The 18,216-nt window shown below is 47.6% G+C and overlaps 1 protein-coding gene across 14 annotated transcripts in view; it reads right to left on the minus strand.

The window, feature by feature from the left end:
• Window positions 1-1,196: 1,196 nt before the first annotated feature.
• The window catches only part of Mknk1 (MAPK interacting serine/threonine kinase 1), a 42,385-nt gene continuing 25,365 nt past the window's right edge, over window positions 1,197-18,216 (minus strand). For 4 of the 14 annotated variants that reach the window (XM_021659438.2, XM_021659439.1, XM_060379806.1 and 1 more), the window contains 7 exons: window positions 17,666-17,770; window positions 14,463-14,518; window positions 10,315-10,410; window positions 8,653-8,847; window positions 7,888-8,052; window positions 6,651-6,694; window positions 3,902-5,232 (listed from right to left, as the gene is read on the minus strand). In XM_021659438.2, coding sequence (XP_021515113.1) covers window positions 4,998-5,232; window positions 6,651-6,694; window positions 7,888-8,052; window positions 8,653-8,847; window positions 10,315-10,410; window positions 14,463-14,518; window positions 17,666-17,770 — 896 coding nt within the window. In that variant the 3' untranslated portion in view covers window positions 3,902-4,997. The other 10 variants (XR_009590670.1, XR_009590669.1, XM_021659444.2 and 7 more) reach the window with 10 other exon arrangements.

Here is an 18,216-nt window from a genome sequence, read left to right on the forward strand (position 1 = left end):
AAGGAGGGCGTCAAGCAAACGCCACCTCTACCAACAGTCTTCTCTTGCTGTATAGTGGTGGGAAGACCTAAACAGGCAGGATCAGCTCAAGGGAGCCTTAGCGGGAGGACCACAGAGCATGGATATTCCCTCAGCTCCCATAAAGATGGAGCCCCTGAAGCCAAGCCTCCCACCACCATCTCCATGTTTCCAGGATCAAAACTCATAAAAATGAGCTTTCCTCTACTTCGCCATCTGCTTATACCCCATGTCTGTACTTTGTAAAGGTACAGAGGGTTAGCTTTAGAAGGCGTTATCAAAACAGCCATGAATACATGTTCTCTCAGGAGTCTCAACAACTTTCACCTGCCGGGCCTCCCACTCATGTTGAGGCGTTGGCATTACTGGGGGTTAGGGCCAGTACTAGTTCCACTCAAGGCCCAAGGCTGAGAGCGGCTCCCCCACACTGTCAGCAAAACAGACTTTCTGGGGCTGGCCTGAGCTTCATCGCTTGTTCTGTCTTACATCAAGCACCTGTACCAGTTCCTATACCACAAGCCAGAGGCAGGAATGCCCTGCCCAGTGAACTACAGATTCAAGAACATTCATATCTCTAAGACCCAGAGTCCAAATTCAAATCTAGATGTTCTGTTTGGCAATGCAGAGGCACTTGGGAGATGGCTCAGTTGGCAAAAGTGCTTGTTGTGCAAGCACGAGGACTTCAGTTTGATTCCCAGAACAAACACTATGACATGCATGGTGACATGCACTCATAATTCCACTGTTGTAGAGAGCACAGACAGTTAGGTCCCTGAAGCTTACTGACTGGCCAACCTATCTGAACCAGTAAGTGTCAGGTCCCTACGAGCAACTTGGCTTCAAAAACAAAACAAAGGATGGATGGCTCCTGAGTAGTAACACCTGAGGTTGACCTCTGGCCTCTCCATGCATGCACATACATGTGCTCATGTATATGTGCATGTGTATCCACACATATATACTCAAATGCATGCACCTGCACATACACACACACACACACACACACACGGAATGGAGAGGAAGCCTCTCCCATTCTGTCTTCAGTGTAGGCTAGACAATTCCTGAGGAAAATACATGCTGATCTCTGAGTGATCTGTTTGGCATTAGAGTTAAGTTCTAGGAAGCTGTCTGTGGGAGACAGTGAGTTGCAGCAGCCCAAGCTCCATGGGTTCCTAGCCTTTCCAAGTACCAGAGTCCTTCTCATGGGTGGCTGGGTTCTCCTGGAGCCATAGGACTCAGCATCACTGAGCCATGGCACACACTAGGTTCCACCATAGAATCTCGACTCCTAGTGAAGCAAAGGAAGAGAGGGTATCTGCTTACAGAGGTGTCTGCCTTTTGTCTGCTATGGAGGTACCTGACTATGGAAGGTGTCTGTCTATGGTCTTTCTTTCTCAGGAGTGCCAAGTCCAAGTGTGGGTTGAGTTTGTGGAGGGAGCGTGGCTGAAGACGCCCCAGCTTGGTTTGGTTCTATTTATTTTCCATGAAGGGTGAGAGCCCTGGGACAGCGTGATTAATTCACTGGTCCCGGGGGAACGGGCAGCTTTCTTGGATGGTTTAGAAGCTGAAATCAGGAAAGCAGCTTCCAAGGCAACTGCTACCATGGAAACAAGAATATCAGCCTTGTGGAGACCTTGCTCCTTCAGGTCCCTCCAGACCCGAAGCCGCTAAAGTAGTTGGCATGATACCAATGTAAGCTGTTTGTGGAGCTGGGTCTGGTGAGGAGCTGCGGACCAGGAGGAAGAAGAGGTCCCAGAGTTCAAGGTGGACACGTGGAAGCCCAAGGACTTGATCATCCCATGGCCAGAGCTCCCAGAGTCCAACTGAAACTAGTACTGTAGCTAGACCAATGTCCTCTAGCTGGTTTTGAGAAATGAGGCCTGAGGGCTGAGACACTCTAGGTGGCTGGGGCTAGCTTTCTCCTTCTAAGATGGAAGGCCAGAGGAAGTTGATAGCACAGAGAGACACCGAATGCTGAAAGCCTGTCAGATCCTTGAAGCTGGCTCCCTGGAGGCTACAGCCCAGTGTGCTTTCTGGAGCTAGAAAACTGTCTTTACCGTCCACCCCGAGTTCAACGCCTGGACAAGGCTCCACCATCCCAGAGTACCCTCAGAGCATCCCCCATGCCTGTCTCTGCCCAGCAGAACTAAGACGCCCAAGGTACCCTAGTAAATGGTGGTACAGACAAGACTAGAACCCAGGACCTCCACTTTCCAATAGCAGACTTTCCCCTGGCACCAAGCTGTCCCTCCAACCAGGACTCCAAGACAAGAGTGGTGGGCACAGCAGCCAATCAAATAAGATCTGAGGGACCCGAAGCTTAACTCATCTCACAGTCAGGTCAAGCTGCTCACTACACAGGGGCTCTCAGAGGGCTCCCTGGGTAAGGAAAAGGGCAGCTTGTTTCCAGCCTTGGTGTTGTAGTTTTATTAATCCCACCCAGGATACAGGGTAAGTTAGAGCAAGAAAACCAAAGATGGCGCACTATCTACTGGATGCATCTGGAAGAGCATGACCCTTCGCCTTCATTATGTCAAAATTTTCACAGCTTGGTGAGCTAAACACTACTCATCCTCATTTAGGGCTAAGAAACAAACTCATAAGTAATTTGTCTGTGAAACAAAGCCCATGAGCGGCTGAGTTGGGACCTGGACCAAAGCAGCAAGGCTTTGGGTTCCAAGCTTCACTGGAAGGAATTCAAGTCCTACTAGTCATTGCTAGCTATCCAGCTGTCTGCCTGTTTTTCATGTCCAGTGGGATAAAATGATAGTGTGTACCCATAGGACAGCTGTGCAAATGAAATGCCTGCACACTCCTTGGAAGGGACCTACTACTTTATGAATGTACAATTGTTGGCAAAACCAAAGCTCACGCAGTATCATTTAAATAGCTTTCCAAGAGAGAGGGACCTCATCATGCAGGCCAGTGTGGGGGTGGGGGGAGGATTGGTGGGAGGGCACAGTTTGAGCAAAGGCCAGAAGGATGAGAGTCTTCTGTCTTGGGCTGCAGCAAGATTGGGGACAGTGGTGGACCCGGTTTGACCTGGAAAGTGCCTGAAGACATCTTCTTGTTGGAGGACTGACCAAGGACTGGAACCCAGGACCTCCACCTTCCAATAGCAGACTTGCACCACAGCTGCCCCTCCGACCAGTAACTTGGAGGTCAGTGCTCAAGTCCACAGACAGAATTCATTTTCCAGTTCTGGATGTCCAGGGGCTGGGAGCCTTTGGGCAATTCTGCAAATCCGCTTTCCCAGCTGGCCTCACTTCAGGTGGATGAAGGGATGCATCAGCCACACCACCATAATGGGCAGACATTCATACTGTAGGATAGCTGGTCGCCCATGACCTGATCCCTGATCCCAGATTCCTTCTTGACATCTCTGTAGGAAGCGACAATGGTCCTTTCCACTCAGCTCTGTAGTGTGGCGATGGATGAAAGGCACCATTTCTCTTTGTCATCAACTCTGGTAGGACAAGTACAGTTCTGAGTATACAGCAGGTCCTCAATGAAGGCACTGTAATGCTTTAGACAGGAGAAATATGGTCTTTTGGTCAGGGATGGGCAGGGGAGGGGTGTTACAGGATCCTCCATTAAACAGCTCCTTTAGAAATCTGCTTGTGCAATGGCTATTGACCCCACCTCAGCCTTTTCTTGATACACAGCTCCCTAAAAACAGTTGTTTATTGTAGAAGTGGTATTTGGTGAGTTATATTTCCTCAACTACAAACAGAAAAGCAAAGTCTCCCTCTCGTCTGTGGATCCAATGTGCTATTATATTTGGGAAGCCTTCTCTCAACCTCCTAGGTTCAGTCTCAACCCTGGAGGCCTGCCGGCCTCAAGTCTGCAGTTGAAAAAAGGACCACCAAGGCTGCCACAGGCAGAATTTTTACATTATTTATTAAAACAAGCACAAGTTATGAGAGCATTTTGGTGATTGTGGTTGACTAATATAGTATGTCACATATGCAAATCTGTTTTCTTTATGCGACTCCACAGTGTATCTGACAATGGCTGTGCCTTGGAGTCTGGGGCAGTGGTCACAGCCTTCCTCAGGGCAGCGGGCCTCCACCTCATACACAGCAGTCTAACTGCCCTGCATTTGTACCTCTCTCCACAAATGTTCTGGGAGAAGGCAGCAGCAGATAAAGACAGGAAGACACCATTTAAAAAGTTTTCATCATAGTAACAGCTTAAAAATCAGTTGGTTCTGTGGGGAAAAGGGGATTAAATCCCAAGTGCAAGGATATCTTGCTTGGGGAAATCTATGTGCTTGCAGTGGGAGTTTGAAGTTCTATGATTGCTGGAAGAACACAGTTTAAAAAGCAAATGTATTTTTAAAAAGAGAAATAATACTGACTTTAGCAGCAATCCCAAACATGGAAGAGGTTGATAAATGAGGAACACATTTCGGTCGCGGCAAAGAAAGATTATGTGCTTCTCTGTGCCACAGACTGGAAGACTGATCTGGCTCCCTGCCCTTCCTCAATTGAGGGGATGGCTTTGCTCAGCCAGGAAGCAGACAGGCAGAGAGGACGTCTGTAGGACAGAAGAAGGTGGGAGGATCGCCACAAGAAGGTGACAGTGCCGAGAAAGGAGGCACGTGTGTTGGCAGCCTCTGTCAGCTCCTGGAAGCTGGCTCCCAGGAGGCTGCGGCCTCAGCAGCCCCCACCAAGAGCTGGATCCCGGATCTGGACACAGGGAGCAATTGGAGCCCAGTGAAGAGCTGTTCCTGCTGCAGGCAGTTATGCAAAGTGACAAGTGACTGCTTTCCTTTTCAAAGACAACCCCTTTGGAAAAAGCTTTCTCCTCTAAGGACCCAAGGGAAATGGGGGATGGGTGGGAACCAAGGGGGCCTTTTTGGATGGAGAAGGCCTGCCTGGGGCTGCAGGGCAGGTCCTCTGCCTGCTTCACGCTTTGACCTCACAGGTTTTCAGGGGCGCCGCCTGGACAGGCCTACAGGGTGCACCTGCAATGGTTCAGAGCCCCGCTGGTGTTGAACATGGGTCTGCATCTCTGCTTCGTCCAGCCTGAGCCAGGGCTCGCCTTCGTGCCAGGCGAGATTTGGATGGAGGGGACAGCTTCATGGAGCAGAAGCCCTCAGCGAGGGCCTCACGTTCCTCAGCCAGTTCATTCTCCTCATGCTGGGACAGCTGGCGGTTAAGGGCAATGGCCTCAGCTGCGAAGAGTGTCAAGTCCATGGTGCTGCTGTTTCTGTAGGGGCCAGGAAGGGCATGGAGAAGAGGGCAGCAGGGTTGAGATCAGCCAGGCAGGCTCTCAGATGTACCTACTCAACTGCCAGCTTCCACAATCCAGCGTATTTTCCTGGACCATGCTGTTCTCTCCAAAGCAGCTGTGCCTGGCTCAGAACCTTGCTCGACTAAGACGAGAATAGCCTTTGAGCCTCATGGGATGGACAGTCAGGGCAAATGGTCCCTTCTCAGAGCACCCACCTCTCCAGGCTCTACCGTTGTCCCAGCTCTTCCCAAGCCAAGGCGCTGCACTGGTCTCCTTTCCCTGCTGAGGGCAGGGGCTCTGGTTCAGGGCCTGTGCTATTTATAGCTGTGCTCCTAGAGCCCAACCCAGGGCCAGCATCTGCCAGACACTTTGGGTCTGTTGAATAATCATCTAAGAGGGACAGGGGTTTGGCACTTGCAGGCATCTGCAACAGCTTCAGTCAGGTGGGAATGCCAGCCGGGTGGAAGCAGCCTGGGGTGAACAAAAGGAGATTCTCCTGGGTAGTTCCTTCTGAGAGCTGCAGTGGTTCAGAGCCCCAAGGATGCTGAACATGGGTTTGCCTGAACCCCAAGGGGGTTCCTGTCCAGGCTAGCTCCATCCTTATGGGCAAAGGTTGGTAGGAATTTATCTAACAGCTGCTATGTGTCCTAGCACAAGTTACCACCGCTTCTTACCTTTTCATCTCTAAAGCAGACTCTGGAAAACTAAGTTTGCTATGAAGACTCTGGCTATAGTACAGTCATCTGCTGCTTGGCATTTATTCCAGTTGCTGACATGAAGCATGCAGTTATACCACCCGGTGTCATCTCTGATGATAGCACATGATTGTATTCCTTTTCTCTTCTTTTTTAGTGCTGGGGACTGAAGGCAGGGCCTTGTTGATGTTTCACCCTCCACTCTAGCAAACTATTTTTCTCATATAGCTTTTCAGGATGGATCCTGGTCTTTGAGCAACACATGATTGTGTATGAAATGTTGGATAAGTGGTAAGCATTTAAGACATAGAGGTCATTATTGTTCATGTGTGCCTAATAGTATATGTGACTGACTGCTTGTCCCTCTGTCTGACAATGGCCCTGAATTCCTCCTTTCCTTTTACCAATGCCAGGAGCAGGATCCTCCTTCAAGAATGATCCACAGATAAGAACCATCTGTGGGGTATAAACGGTGATTCACAGTCACATTCAAGTGAGTAAAAAACAGGGGTTTTCCTGCAAAGAGGGGCTGAGATGAAGCTGAGAGAGAGGAATCTATGTGGAGATGAGTGAGAGGACTGAGGGGAAGTAGCCAGAGAACTCTCTGGAGAGGGCATCAGAGCCTGAAGATGGGCCTGAGGACTAGAGGGAAAGTCAAGGCCAAGGTGAGAGGGCAGTGGGAAAGATCGAAGCATTTACCTCTGGAGGACTTGCGGCGTGGGGAGTCCCCTTTCTGGAGCTTGCTAGAATGGGAAGGACAGATTGTGGGTAATGCTGCTCCCACCTTCCAAGAGCTGCCCCCACCCAGGCCAGCAAAGGGGCAGGTTACTAACAGGTGCTTGGCCCAGCATGGGGACTTGGTTATGCTTGCTGTAGAGTCAGACCTTCTGAAGACTTCTGAGAGTAGGAAAGATACACTCTGAAGTCATGGCTGTCTCTGTAGACAACCCCGTCTCTCCCTTCTCCTGTTTTTGTTGTTGTTGTTTTTGTTTTTGAGACAGGGCTTCTCTGTGTAGCTTTGGCTGTCCTGAACTGGCCTTGCACTCACAGAGATCCTCCTGCCTCTGCCTGCCTGGGTGCTGGGACTACAGGGGTGTGCCACTGTGCCTGGCTCCTGTTCAAGTCTTAATCATCCTTGAAGACCCAGTTCAAAGGTCACTTTATCTGCCACTCTCCCACCCCATTTCAAGCAGAGGTCTTGTTCCTTTGTGTCCCTAGCACTTTTAAGGTATCCATCATCCGTTCTACAAGGTCTACCTTTCTCTACTGGAGTATGAAGACAGGCCTGGGCCTTGATCCCCTCCATACTGTTTGACTCTGACATGCAATGGATGGGAATTAGCGACTGAGCTACTCTGACATCTCTCTGGCTGGCAATGCTTGCCCCCTTCCAGTGGCAGGGTGATGGAGGCTGGTTAGGGCCTGGCAAACCACGGACACAAAGACCAGGTGTTGTGACTGACCATGAGGATTTAAAGTTTTATAGTGAGGACTTGGTTCCTGAACTCATTGAAAACATCACCTTTGACTCATTGAAAACTTGCCCTTTAGGCTCCTGTTCCCTGACTCCCAGCCGTAAGGAGTCACATGACCCTAGGGCAGCCAACTAAACTGAAGAACCTTCCTTCCCTCTTGGTGCTCTTAGCTAATAACGTTTTATATCACAGACCCTGAATGGCTTCCTGGGAGGTGTGCCTCTGCTAACACAGGGATCCATGTGTCAAATCTTCACAGGGCTCTAGGGGTTTGGTCTGTGGCCAAGGCTGGAGGTGCATTGAGGGGCTGAGCCAGGAGTCAATTCCTTCTAGCATAACTGAGGCTGCTGTCCCACCTTGCCCCGGCATGGGGCAGCCACACTGTCTGGGGTGAGAGCTTCCTTGTGACACCTCCTGCAGGCCAGTGGCGGTCTCATGCTACCCAACCTGTGGTCACTCACCCCTTGTACCCACGGGTGCTGCAGAACTTGGGCAGCGCTGAGTCTTTGCTTTGCATCTCGAACCAGAAGCTTAGCGATGAGGTCTTTGGCCTCGTTGGAGATGTGAGCCCAGTCCTTATCAGGAAACTCGTATTTGCCTTCCTGGATGCTCTCAAAAAGCTTGTTCTAGGCAAAGAGAGTTCTTTCTGAGGTCACACTGGCCAGGGATGGGCGGGGTTTGCTGCCACTGATCTGGCCACCCTGGCTCCAATTCTGCTACAAGTGTTGCTCATCGCTTGAGAATACCACAAACACAGCCTCCTCCCTAAATCTCCCCCAGATCCTTCAGGAATACTTAATGACCTTGGAAGGCCAAAATGGCTATGCTACTTGCAGGACAGGAGAGGTGATGTGTAAATAGTGTCCATAAAACAGAGCCCAATTCCTGGCTCCTGGCAACCTGCTACCCCCACCAGCATGCTACCCCTCCCCTCCCGCTGTGTGCATGCCTCCATGTCTTGGTTTGTGCTCCTCCTATCTACAGGTCTTGTCTTGTCCCCTGGGCCAGGCATACTTGAGCATGTTCATGTCTGCTCTTCCGAACAACTTTCCTGAAAATGTCGGCTGCCTGTATGTCTATCTCCACCTTGTCTTTTGCTTCCCTACCGGAACAGGGCACCCAAAACTCCTCCCAGACTTGGTAGAGTCTCCTATCCTAAACCTGTTTGGTACCCTACAATCACACTGACCCCCACCTATGCCCAGGGAGGCCCAGGCAGCACTTACCTGGCACACCCTGCATACCTCTCCCCGGTCCCAGCCACAGTCAGCCCCACAGTGACCTACAAAGGGGGGGTAGCCACTCAGCATGATGTAGAGGACCACACCCAGGCTCCACAGGTCACAGCGCTTGTCATAGAAAGTGGCCTCGTCCCTAAAGACCTCCACCACCTCAGGTGCCATATACTCTGCAGAGCCGCACTGTAGGACAGGTCATGGGAAGGAGAGATGGCAAAGAGAGAGGTGAATTCATGGGTGAGCGGATGGCAAAGTGCAGCATGTAATTCAAGCAAGAAGATGAAGCCACAGACAGAAGTCCTTGGGAAGGCTGCGGGGCTCACCAGCACCCCAAAGATGCAAAGGGAAGCTTCAGCTAGGGCATCATCCCCTAATGAAGCGCCAAATGAAGGCTGACTCCACATTACCATTTTGTCTTTTTGGGTCCTTCTCCAGTGGCCCTAGTTAAGAAGTCCCATGAGCCTCCCTACCTCATCTCTCTAAGCAGACCCTGTGTGTCTACACTTAAATGCCAAGAATGGCACGGTGTGTGTGGGGCCAGTCTGTAGAGATTTGCCTCTATCCTGCAGGGAGTTTTCAAAGTGACTCTACACTAGCTTAGAGGAAGGAAACCTAATGGTTTAATACTCAGAGGCCATTGAGTCTTGAAGAACTCGGATTAAATGTCTAATCTCCCTCATCTCCCTGCCCCTTAGTAAGAGAAGGTTCAGGATGGACAATGGCATAGCCGTGGCTGTCTCAGGCTGTGATTCCCTAGTCCTGGCACAGAAGAATGCTGAGAAAATCAAACACATTCGTTTTGCTTCCCCTTTTATTATTTCAGGCTCACCTGTGCCTGCCCGCCCTGCTACCCTGCCTAATTTGATTAGACTACAGTGAGTGCTCTCAAGAACAGATGGTATTTTCCTTGTTACTGGCAATTAGAATTAATGAATTCAAAAACAAGGGAACACTATATGTTGGATGCCGATATGAAAACATTCTTAATAATGTTGCTTAGAATAAGACACGATATAAGCATATTTAAAGGCAGGTCTTTAAAAAAAAGGCTATTAGGAAATTCACTGATGAAGCATGCAAATCTCAAAAGAATCATCTTAATTACAGTGTATTAAATATGTGTGAGAGATGTCTTCTGGAGAAGCAGCTCCCAGTGCCACCGTATGAAATGTGAAATGAGAAGCGGGAGAAACAAGAGGACAAGCGATGATCTGTGGATTGGCCTGGGACTTCACAGTTTTACTACAGAGTGAACCGTGCCCTTTCCTGGGTGGGATGATGGCTCCTGTCTTCTACCACAAGGGGGGATGCACTGACTTCAGTGGGCATAGGGGACTCACAGGGCTCTCCACAGCTTGGGTGCAATAGGGCAGGCTGTGCAGTGTCTGTTTTCATTGGGCCAAGAGTCAGGATGCAGCCGTATATGTGAAGACAACGGCTCTGCTCTGGCAGAGCGGACCCACTCCAAATGAAAGCGCCAACAGCAGTTTCATTAGCAACTGGGTGAGGACAGGTTTGAGAGCCCAAGGACCACTTAGGCCTGAAAAGTGCAACAGGGGATTTCATTTCCTATCTCTCTGTCTGGGCGTCACAGATTCAGATGTTCCGTACACACAATAGCAGGGACATAGGATGCTAGGCCATACGTACCGGAGTGGTCAGCTCTGGTGTGGTTATGGGTGTGCAGGAGTTGTTCAGTTTCACTCCACTGCCCAAGTCAAAGTCACAAATTTTCACGGGAGACACCTGCCAAGGAAGACAAAAGGGCCTGTCATAAGAAGCTGGAGGTCATGGGGACAGCAGATGACTAACAGAGACTTGGCTGTCGATGGTAGCTGCTCTATCTACCAGGCCATAGTTACTGTCTTTCTGTTAGCTAGGCAACTGAGGGCTGACTCCCACCTCTTCTCGTCCCCACACTGTTGTTTCCTAAGGGAGAAGAGGCTGAACTACATGGTGTTAAGATTGCTGTGACCTAGCTGGGCGTGGTGGCGCACACCTTTGATCCCAGCACTCAGGAAGCACAGGCAGGTGGATCTTGAGTTTGAGGCCAGCCTGATCTACAGAGTGAGTGCCTCGACAGGAAGGCTGATTCACACTCACAGAGATCCACTTGCTTGTTTCCTGAGTGTGAAATTAAAGGTATTCACCATACCTCCCTGTTTTAGCAATTCTTAAATGTATGATCTAGCGTCATCAATAATAAACACCGTTACCACCATCAGTTTCCAAAATTCTTCCATCCCTCCAAGTGGGGACTAAACTCTATCAATTACTGCCCAATTCTGAGCCCCAGCTCAGGCAACTCTAGTTCTGCCTTGATTAATTGGCCTGTTTTAGATATTTTATGTAATTGGAACATACATAAGTAGTTTCTTTCACTTAGCATAAATGCTTTTGCTGTTGTTGTTTTGGGCAAAGGTGGGAAAGGAACCTCAAGCCTGTGCATGTTAGCCTAATGCTCTAGTCTTATCTCCAATCCTAGCATAAATGTTTTCAAAGATTCATGTATGTTATAGCAAGTATCAGAATTTTATTCTGTTTTTAGGGTTGAGTAATATTCTATTGTATGTAAAGATCATATTTTGTTTATCCATTCTATTGATGGACACAGGGCTGTTTCCATAGTGGCTACTGTGAATAATATTGTTATACAGATTACCTACAAATACCTGTTTTAGTCTCTCTTTTCCGTTTTGGGCACATACCTAGCAGAACTGCTGAGTCACACAGTGCTCCCACCCTTAGCCTCTGGAGGCCCTGCCAAACCATTTCCCACATTTCCCAGCGCCAGCGATGTACGAGGATTCCAGCTTACCCACATGCTCGCCATCATCACTCACTTTCTATTAAAAACACAGCCAGCCTGTGTGGTGCGTGCATAGTCGTGTCTCACCGGCACTGTGACCTGCAGTTTGCTAACAACTAAGGATGCAGAGCATCTTTTCATGTGCTTGCTAGCCATCTGCAAATCTTCCTTGAGGAAAGTCTGTTCAAGCCCTTTGGCTATTTCAGAATTGAGTTGCTGCTCTGTTGCTGAGTTTTAGGAGGCCTTTACATATTTTGGACGTTAAACCCTTATCAGATATATGACTTTCAAATATTATCTCCCATTATTCAAGTTATCTTCTAAGTTTCTTGATAATGCCTTTTGACACTTAGCTTCTCTTAAAATTTAGGTTTTTTTCAACCATGAAAGGGGCAAGAAGCATGTATCACAGAGAACAACGTAAACAAAGACCTGAAAACACCTTGTAAGTCAGAGGCAGTAATGGGAAGTTCTGAGCACCCCCTCTCGGGCCTTGGTGTTCATCCAGGCTTTTTCATTTGCCATTGAAGGACTTTGGGTAAGTTTTTTTAAAACCTCTCCAAGGATCAGCTTCCTTATCTATACAATGAAGATAATAGTAGTATCCATCTTAAGATGATTCACAAATACTGAATAAGCATAAGTGCTCGGCACAATGTGAATATTTGAAATGTAAGCTGTAATTATTATTAATGATCATAATAATGATACATTTTGAAGGTGTATGCCAGAACCACTGACAGGAAGGCACAGTCACAAAATCTTTGTTTTTGTTCTTTGTTTCTTGAGACAGGTTCTGTGTAGTTCTGGCTGTCCCGGAACTTGCTGTGTAGGCCAGACTGTCCTTGAACTCACGGAGATCTGCCTGTCTCTGCCTCCCGAGTGCTGGGATTAAAGACGTGCATTACCTCAACTAGCAGAAGTCACAAAATTTTGCTTGAGCTAATACATTGACATCCCCACCAAGAATTGTGTGGACTGGCTGGCTCACCTATTCACGCCCAGCTCCTCCTTCCCTATGAGCTAAGGCTTCTGCACCAAGACTTGTTCTTGCATAAGTGCGTGCATGCACACACATGGAGCTGTGCATGTGGCCTACCGCTGCTATCAACTTGTAACACAGAATTTGGTAAATTCATACACTCTTAAGGAAATGCAGAGACTTCCATTTGCTAGTAGATGTGCTAAGGTAATGTTTACATAGGGTACACTGTTTAACACCAGCATTAGTATTTGACTATTAATGAGTACCTTTGGAGATAGGAATATAAACAAACTCTTATCAAAGAACATGCTTCCTAATTATTACTTCTAATAGTGGGCACCATTTGGCATAATACCATACCACAATTAGCATTTATGGGCAGAGACGAAGCCATATAAAGAGTTTTTAGTTGTCTCTGACTCACACCAACTACTCTGAAGCACTGTGATAGAAAGCTGTAATGCTGTGCAAGGCTCACATGTTTAATGAGCTTATAGGCTGAAGCCAATCAAACAGGTGATACGATCAAAAAGGCACAAGAACTAACTATCTGAAAAAAATTTTTTCGGGGTGTGGAGGTCATTTCAGACAGGGTCTCACTCTGTAGCCAAGGCTGGCTTTGAACTCATGGTGACCCTTCTGTTTCAGCCTCCTGAGTGCTGGGATTACATCTGGCTGGAATGTGGGAACACTACATATTAGATACAACATGCCTATGTGTTCATTTTTTTCAATAATTTTTATTTTTTTAATATTAATCACAGGTTATTTACTTTAATTTATTTATTTGTATCCCAGCTGTAGCCCCTTCCCTCCCAATCCCTCTCTCCCTCTTTTCCTCCCTGCCCCTTTCCAAGTTTACTGGAAGGGGAGGTCCTCCTCCCCTTCCATCTGACCCTAGCTTATCAGGTATCTTCAGGACTGGCTGCAATGTCCTCCTCTGTGGCTTAGCAAGGCTGCTTCTCCCTCGGGGGTGGGAGGAGGTCAAAGAGCCCGCCATTGAGTTCATGTCAGAAATAGCCCTTGTTCCCCTTACTAGGCCACCCACTTGGATACTGAGCTACCATGGGCTACATCAGAGCAGAGGTTCTAGGTTATATCTATACATGGTCCTTGGTTGGAGAAACAGTCTCATAAAAGACCCCTGTGCCCAGATATATTTGGTCCTTGTGGAGCTCCTGTCCTCTCCAGGTCATATTAACTCCCCTTTCTTTCTTATGATTCCCTGCACTCTGCTGAAGGTTTGGTTATGAGTCTCAGTATCTGCTTTGATATATTGCTAGGAAGAGTCTTTCAGAGGCCCTCTGTGGTAGGCTCCTGTCCTGTTATTTGTTTTCTCCTACTTCCCATGTCCATCCCATTTGTCTTTCTAAGTGAGGATTGATCATCTTACCCCGGGTCCTCTTTCTTGTTTATCTTCTTTAGGTGTACAGATTTCATTATGTTTATCTTATCTTATAGGTCTAGTACCCACTTATAAGTGAGTATATACCATGTGTGTCTTTCTGCTTCTGGGATACCTTATTCAGGATGATCTTTTCTAGATCCCACCATTTGCCTGCAAATTTCATGATTTCCTTGTTTTTAATTGCTAAGTAGTATTCCACAATTTCTATATCCATTTCTCTGTTGATGGACATCTGGGTTGTTTCCAGGTTCTGGCTATTACAAATAAAGCTGCTACAAACATGGTTGAGGAAATGTCCTTATGTATACTTAAGTGTCTTTTGGATATATGCCTAGGAGTGGTATAGCTGGATCTTGAGGAAGCAGCATTCCTAACTGTCTGAGAAAGTGCCAGACTGATTTCCAAAGTGGTTGTACAAGTTTACATTCACACCAGCAATAGAGGAGGGTTCCCTTTCTCCACATTCTCTCCTCTTATGTGTTCATAATCAGCTGCACTTGGCACGTTTCCAGGGGAACTTCTAACTCCCTGCATCGAAGCAGGTAAGTATTCCTGATCTACATGAACTGTAATATCCCAAACCAGGCCCTAGGTACCTTTTCGGGAGATTCACACAGTATATTTTCTGGCTTCAGATCACGATGAGCAATGCCTGGAGTGACAAGCAGCAAAGAAGGGGTTAACATATGCACATAATTATCAAACATTCCACACACAATTAATTTTTTTCAAATGCTGTTGTTCACAGATTAATTCCTAATTATGGTACATTAAAAAATCAACGAGCTGCAGGAGGCAGCGGTGACCAGAGACACAAAGCAAAAGCACAGTTGCTTCTGCAAGTTCTTTTGAAGTGAAGGCTTTAGAGGTCTGGCAGGGATAAGAAATGCTAAATGAATCCCAGCCAGCCCATTTGCAGCAGAGAAAACCGAGAATTTGTACTGTGCCACCTGACACAAAGCAGAGCCAACAGGCCTGCAAATGGCGAGGCTTGGGAGAGCGATGCAGAAATAATTAGTGCCTTGTTTGAGAGGATCTCGGGGGCCTGGATGGCCCTCCCTCATTTCTTCTTGTGTAACTGATTTTAGAAAAAAAGATTCCTCCAATGTGACTCCTGGAATTCCTCCAATCCTCCCAAGTATTCTCAGATCTCCTTACGTCCTGTACATAGCATGTCTGTTGGCTGAGCACACTGCTCTTCAGAGAAGACACCAGCAGTTAGCAGCTGACTCACGGGTGTATATGTGTGTATGTGTGTTACATTTTGCTAAAAGGGCCGAGAAGGTAGCTGGGGAAAAACCATCTCCTAACCATAGAAGGGGTAGAGCTAACAAATGAGGCCATGGTATCCTGGCAGAGAAGACAGAATTCTCTCCTCCTTCTCCCACAGAACACACAGCACTGCAACACAAGACCTGGAAGACGGAGCAAGAGCCAGACAGCTGCTGCTTCAAAGGCCCGGGAAGTAGCTGAAGATACAGAGAAATGGGGAAAGTGAACCTGCCACACTCAAACTCCCTCGGTCAACTTTTCCAGTGGCTCTTCAACTCTCTGTTAAGAGGACCAGCCCTCTGAAGTCACTAAACTAGAGAAGAAAGGTCTGAGCTCCAGCAAGCTGCGTAACTTCACAGTCTCCTAATTGAATGAGAACCCCGAGCAACTCGGCCCGGCGTGCACAAATTGAGTCAGGCTCCTGCTCACTGCACTAAAAGTGAAGGATATTTTCCATTACGGCAAGTGCTCCCACAGAAGATCACAAGCTGCACACGGAGCCTTACTCGCCAAATAGGTGCTTGTGGCCCATCTGTGCCTCAGCCCGAGGACTTGGGGAGCCGGCCTGTAATAATGGGCCTGTCTGAGTGAAGGCACCAGCCATCGAGCTGCTCAGGTTCATTTCCCAGAGGTTAAGCTGCGCTGTGTCCAGTATTTAAAAGTAGGGAACTTGTTTCAGGGCTGACCCATTCTTGCCCAATTCATCTTCCCAGCATGAAGTTATTTAGAAAACAGCCAAGTTCAGCTGGAAATCGTTTTTCATCCCCTCTGACTTCTAGTCACATGGGCAGGGGGCCAGCTAGGTGGCAACAAGCATTTCAGAACTCCTAAGACACCACTGGCCTCCATTCCCTTTAGTGCATTTTTGTAAATAAATAAATAAATAAAAAATAAAACTGCCTTTACCCCTCCTCCAAGGTATGGCTCCTGTGAAAAGCATGACCCAGTTTTGCAATCTGTAGAGGCTGCTTGGGGAGCAGTTGTAAATCTTTGTCAGGCAGGTGTTACCTGCATGCATCCCAGCTTTCAGAAACAGAGCCACTTCCATTCATCATGCTGAGCAAAGTAAAGACACCCCTTCTAGGAATTTTCAGCCCAGGTGCAAAGTCGGGGCCCCAGCATGGACACCAGCAGTTTGCAGATCACTTCCAGCCACCAAGGAACCAGGAGGAGTCAATGAACCTGAACCTCTGCTCACCTGCCACACCTGGATATGCCATGTGTCTGACAGTGGGGTACATGCATGGCGTGGCTACCGCTGGGTCTGGGCACTCACAGCCACGGTTGTGCAGGGAGTGGGACTAACTCACAAATGATTTGCTCTACCTCCATTCCTCGCCCAAACCAGGGAGAATGCTTTACTTCAAGCAAAGTAATTTTAGGAATAAAAACCATGTCGAGTGGGAGAGGGTAGAGTAAGTAACATTTGACAGAGGACTACTCTGTGCCGGAGGCTATATATATATATAATATAATGCATTTATATGTATGCACATATATGGCACTGCTCTAAGCCTTTATTATATATGAATTTGTGTACGTAGCTGTGTGAATCTTCTGTATATACTGTGCACGTACACATATACACGACAAGAACTGTGCATGATTACCTCATCACTGTACATGGGTATAGTTGCTGACATGTGTGCACACATAGGCTCATAGGACATACAGAAGATACAGTCAAGTGTAATGTGTTAACTACCATGGGGGACACTGTCACCTTTCCTGATTCTCACTGTAACGCCACAGGGTGGGTGCTACAGGAGGGACACAGGAGAGATACAAGAGAACAACTCAGTTTTCTATGGAATTAAAAAATGTATGTAATAATCCAACAGACTTATGGATGTGCAAAAAGATTCAGCTCACTACAGAAGAGATACACAAGACTACCTAACCCTATCAGGACAGTGTGAGAGAGATACAGGTGATACCCTTTAAAAGATGAAGAGGAATGATGCTAAAATGCTCACATGGGAATGGACCATTCATTTATGAGTTTTACATTATTTGTAAAGAAAAAGCGGGGCTAGAGAGATGGCTCCAAGGTTAAGAGTGTTAATCATTCTTCCAGAGGACACAAGTTTGGATCCCAGCACCCGCATCAGGCTCATAACCACCTATAAATCTAGCTCCAGGGGAATCTGATGCTTCTGGTGTCTTTGGGTATTCCACTTTCATATACCACACATAGATTCATACATGCATAATTAAAAATCAAGTGAATTTTAAGAAAGAAACGAAGCATTACCTACATAGAGTCACAGTGCACAAACCCACGCATGCTTTGGCCACTGTGAAATCCAGTCTTTTCACCCCTTCTTTTTCCTGGGCCTCTATCTTTGTCACTTTACCATCCCCCACCTTCCACATCCCCTCTCCTTTCTAGGTGGACAAGTTTGAATCATGAAGTGCCAGATGTACCACCTCTTGGACAGGTTCCCTTCTAGAATTTTGCCCTCTACCTTGGTACCCAGAGTCTGGCCAGCTCAACCTGCCCACCCAAAGCAAAGGCTTAGATCACCTTTAGTGTGTAGGAAGTCAAGGGCAGTGGCAACATCCCGCACCACTCTGCTGGCCTCTAGCTCATTGAAGTGCTTCCGCTTCTGGATGTGCGCTAGGATGGAACCTGGGGAACACAGGGACAAGAGAGAATGGCTTTGTAGGCTCTGGTAAGCATGGCTTCTTAAGTTTGGGGTAGGGGCACAGGCTTACTCATTGCTTAATGTCTAGCACCAACTGTGGTGCTTGGTGCAGTGGGACCAGCGTATTTCTACCGCACAAGATTGCTACCATCTATGCCTATCTGTTAGGATTCAGATGCAGAAGAATTAAATATAAGGCAAAAAGATCCTAATGCCACCGGGGCTGATCTGGCTTCTGAAATTAGTTCAAAAGGAACTAAAAATGAAAACACACAGGGCTATGTGTGAGTGTGTGTGTGTGTGGGGGGGGCTTAGAGACACTTTCTCCTCTTCATATGAACTCAGACACAGAGAAGAACACAGACAGGCCTTCCAGTGGAAATTCCCTACCTTCACTGCATAAGTAAAGCCCTGGTGGTGGGGATGCTGA

The sequence above is a fragment of the Meriones unguiculatus genome, chromosome 3, assembly GCF_030254825.1.
Source record: "Meriones unguiculatus strain TT.TT164.6M chromosome 3, Bangor_MerUng_6.1, whole genome shotgun sequence".
NCBI lineage: Eukaryota > Metazoa > Chordata > Mammalia > Rodentia > Muridae > Meriones > Meriones unguiculatus.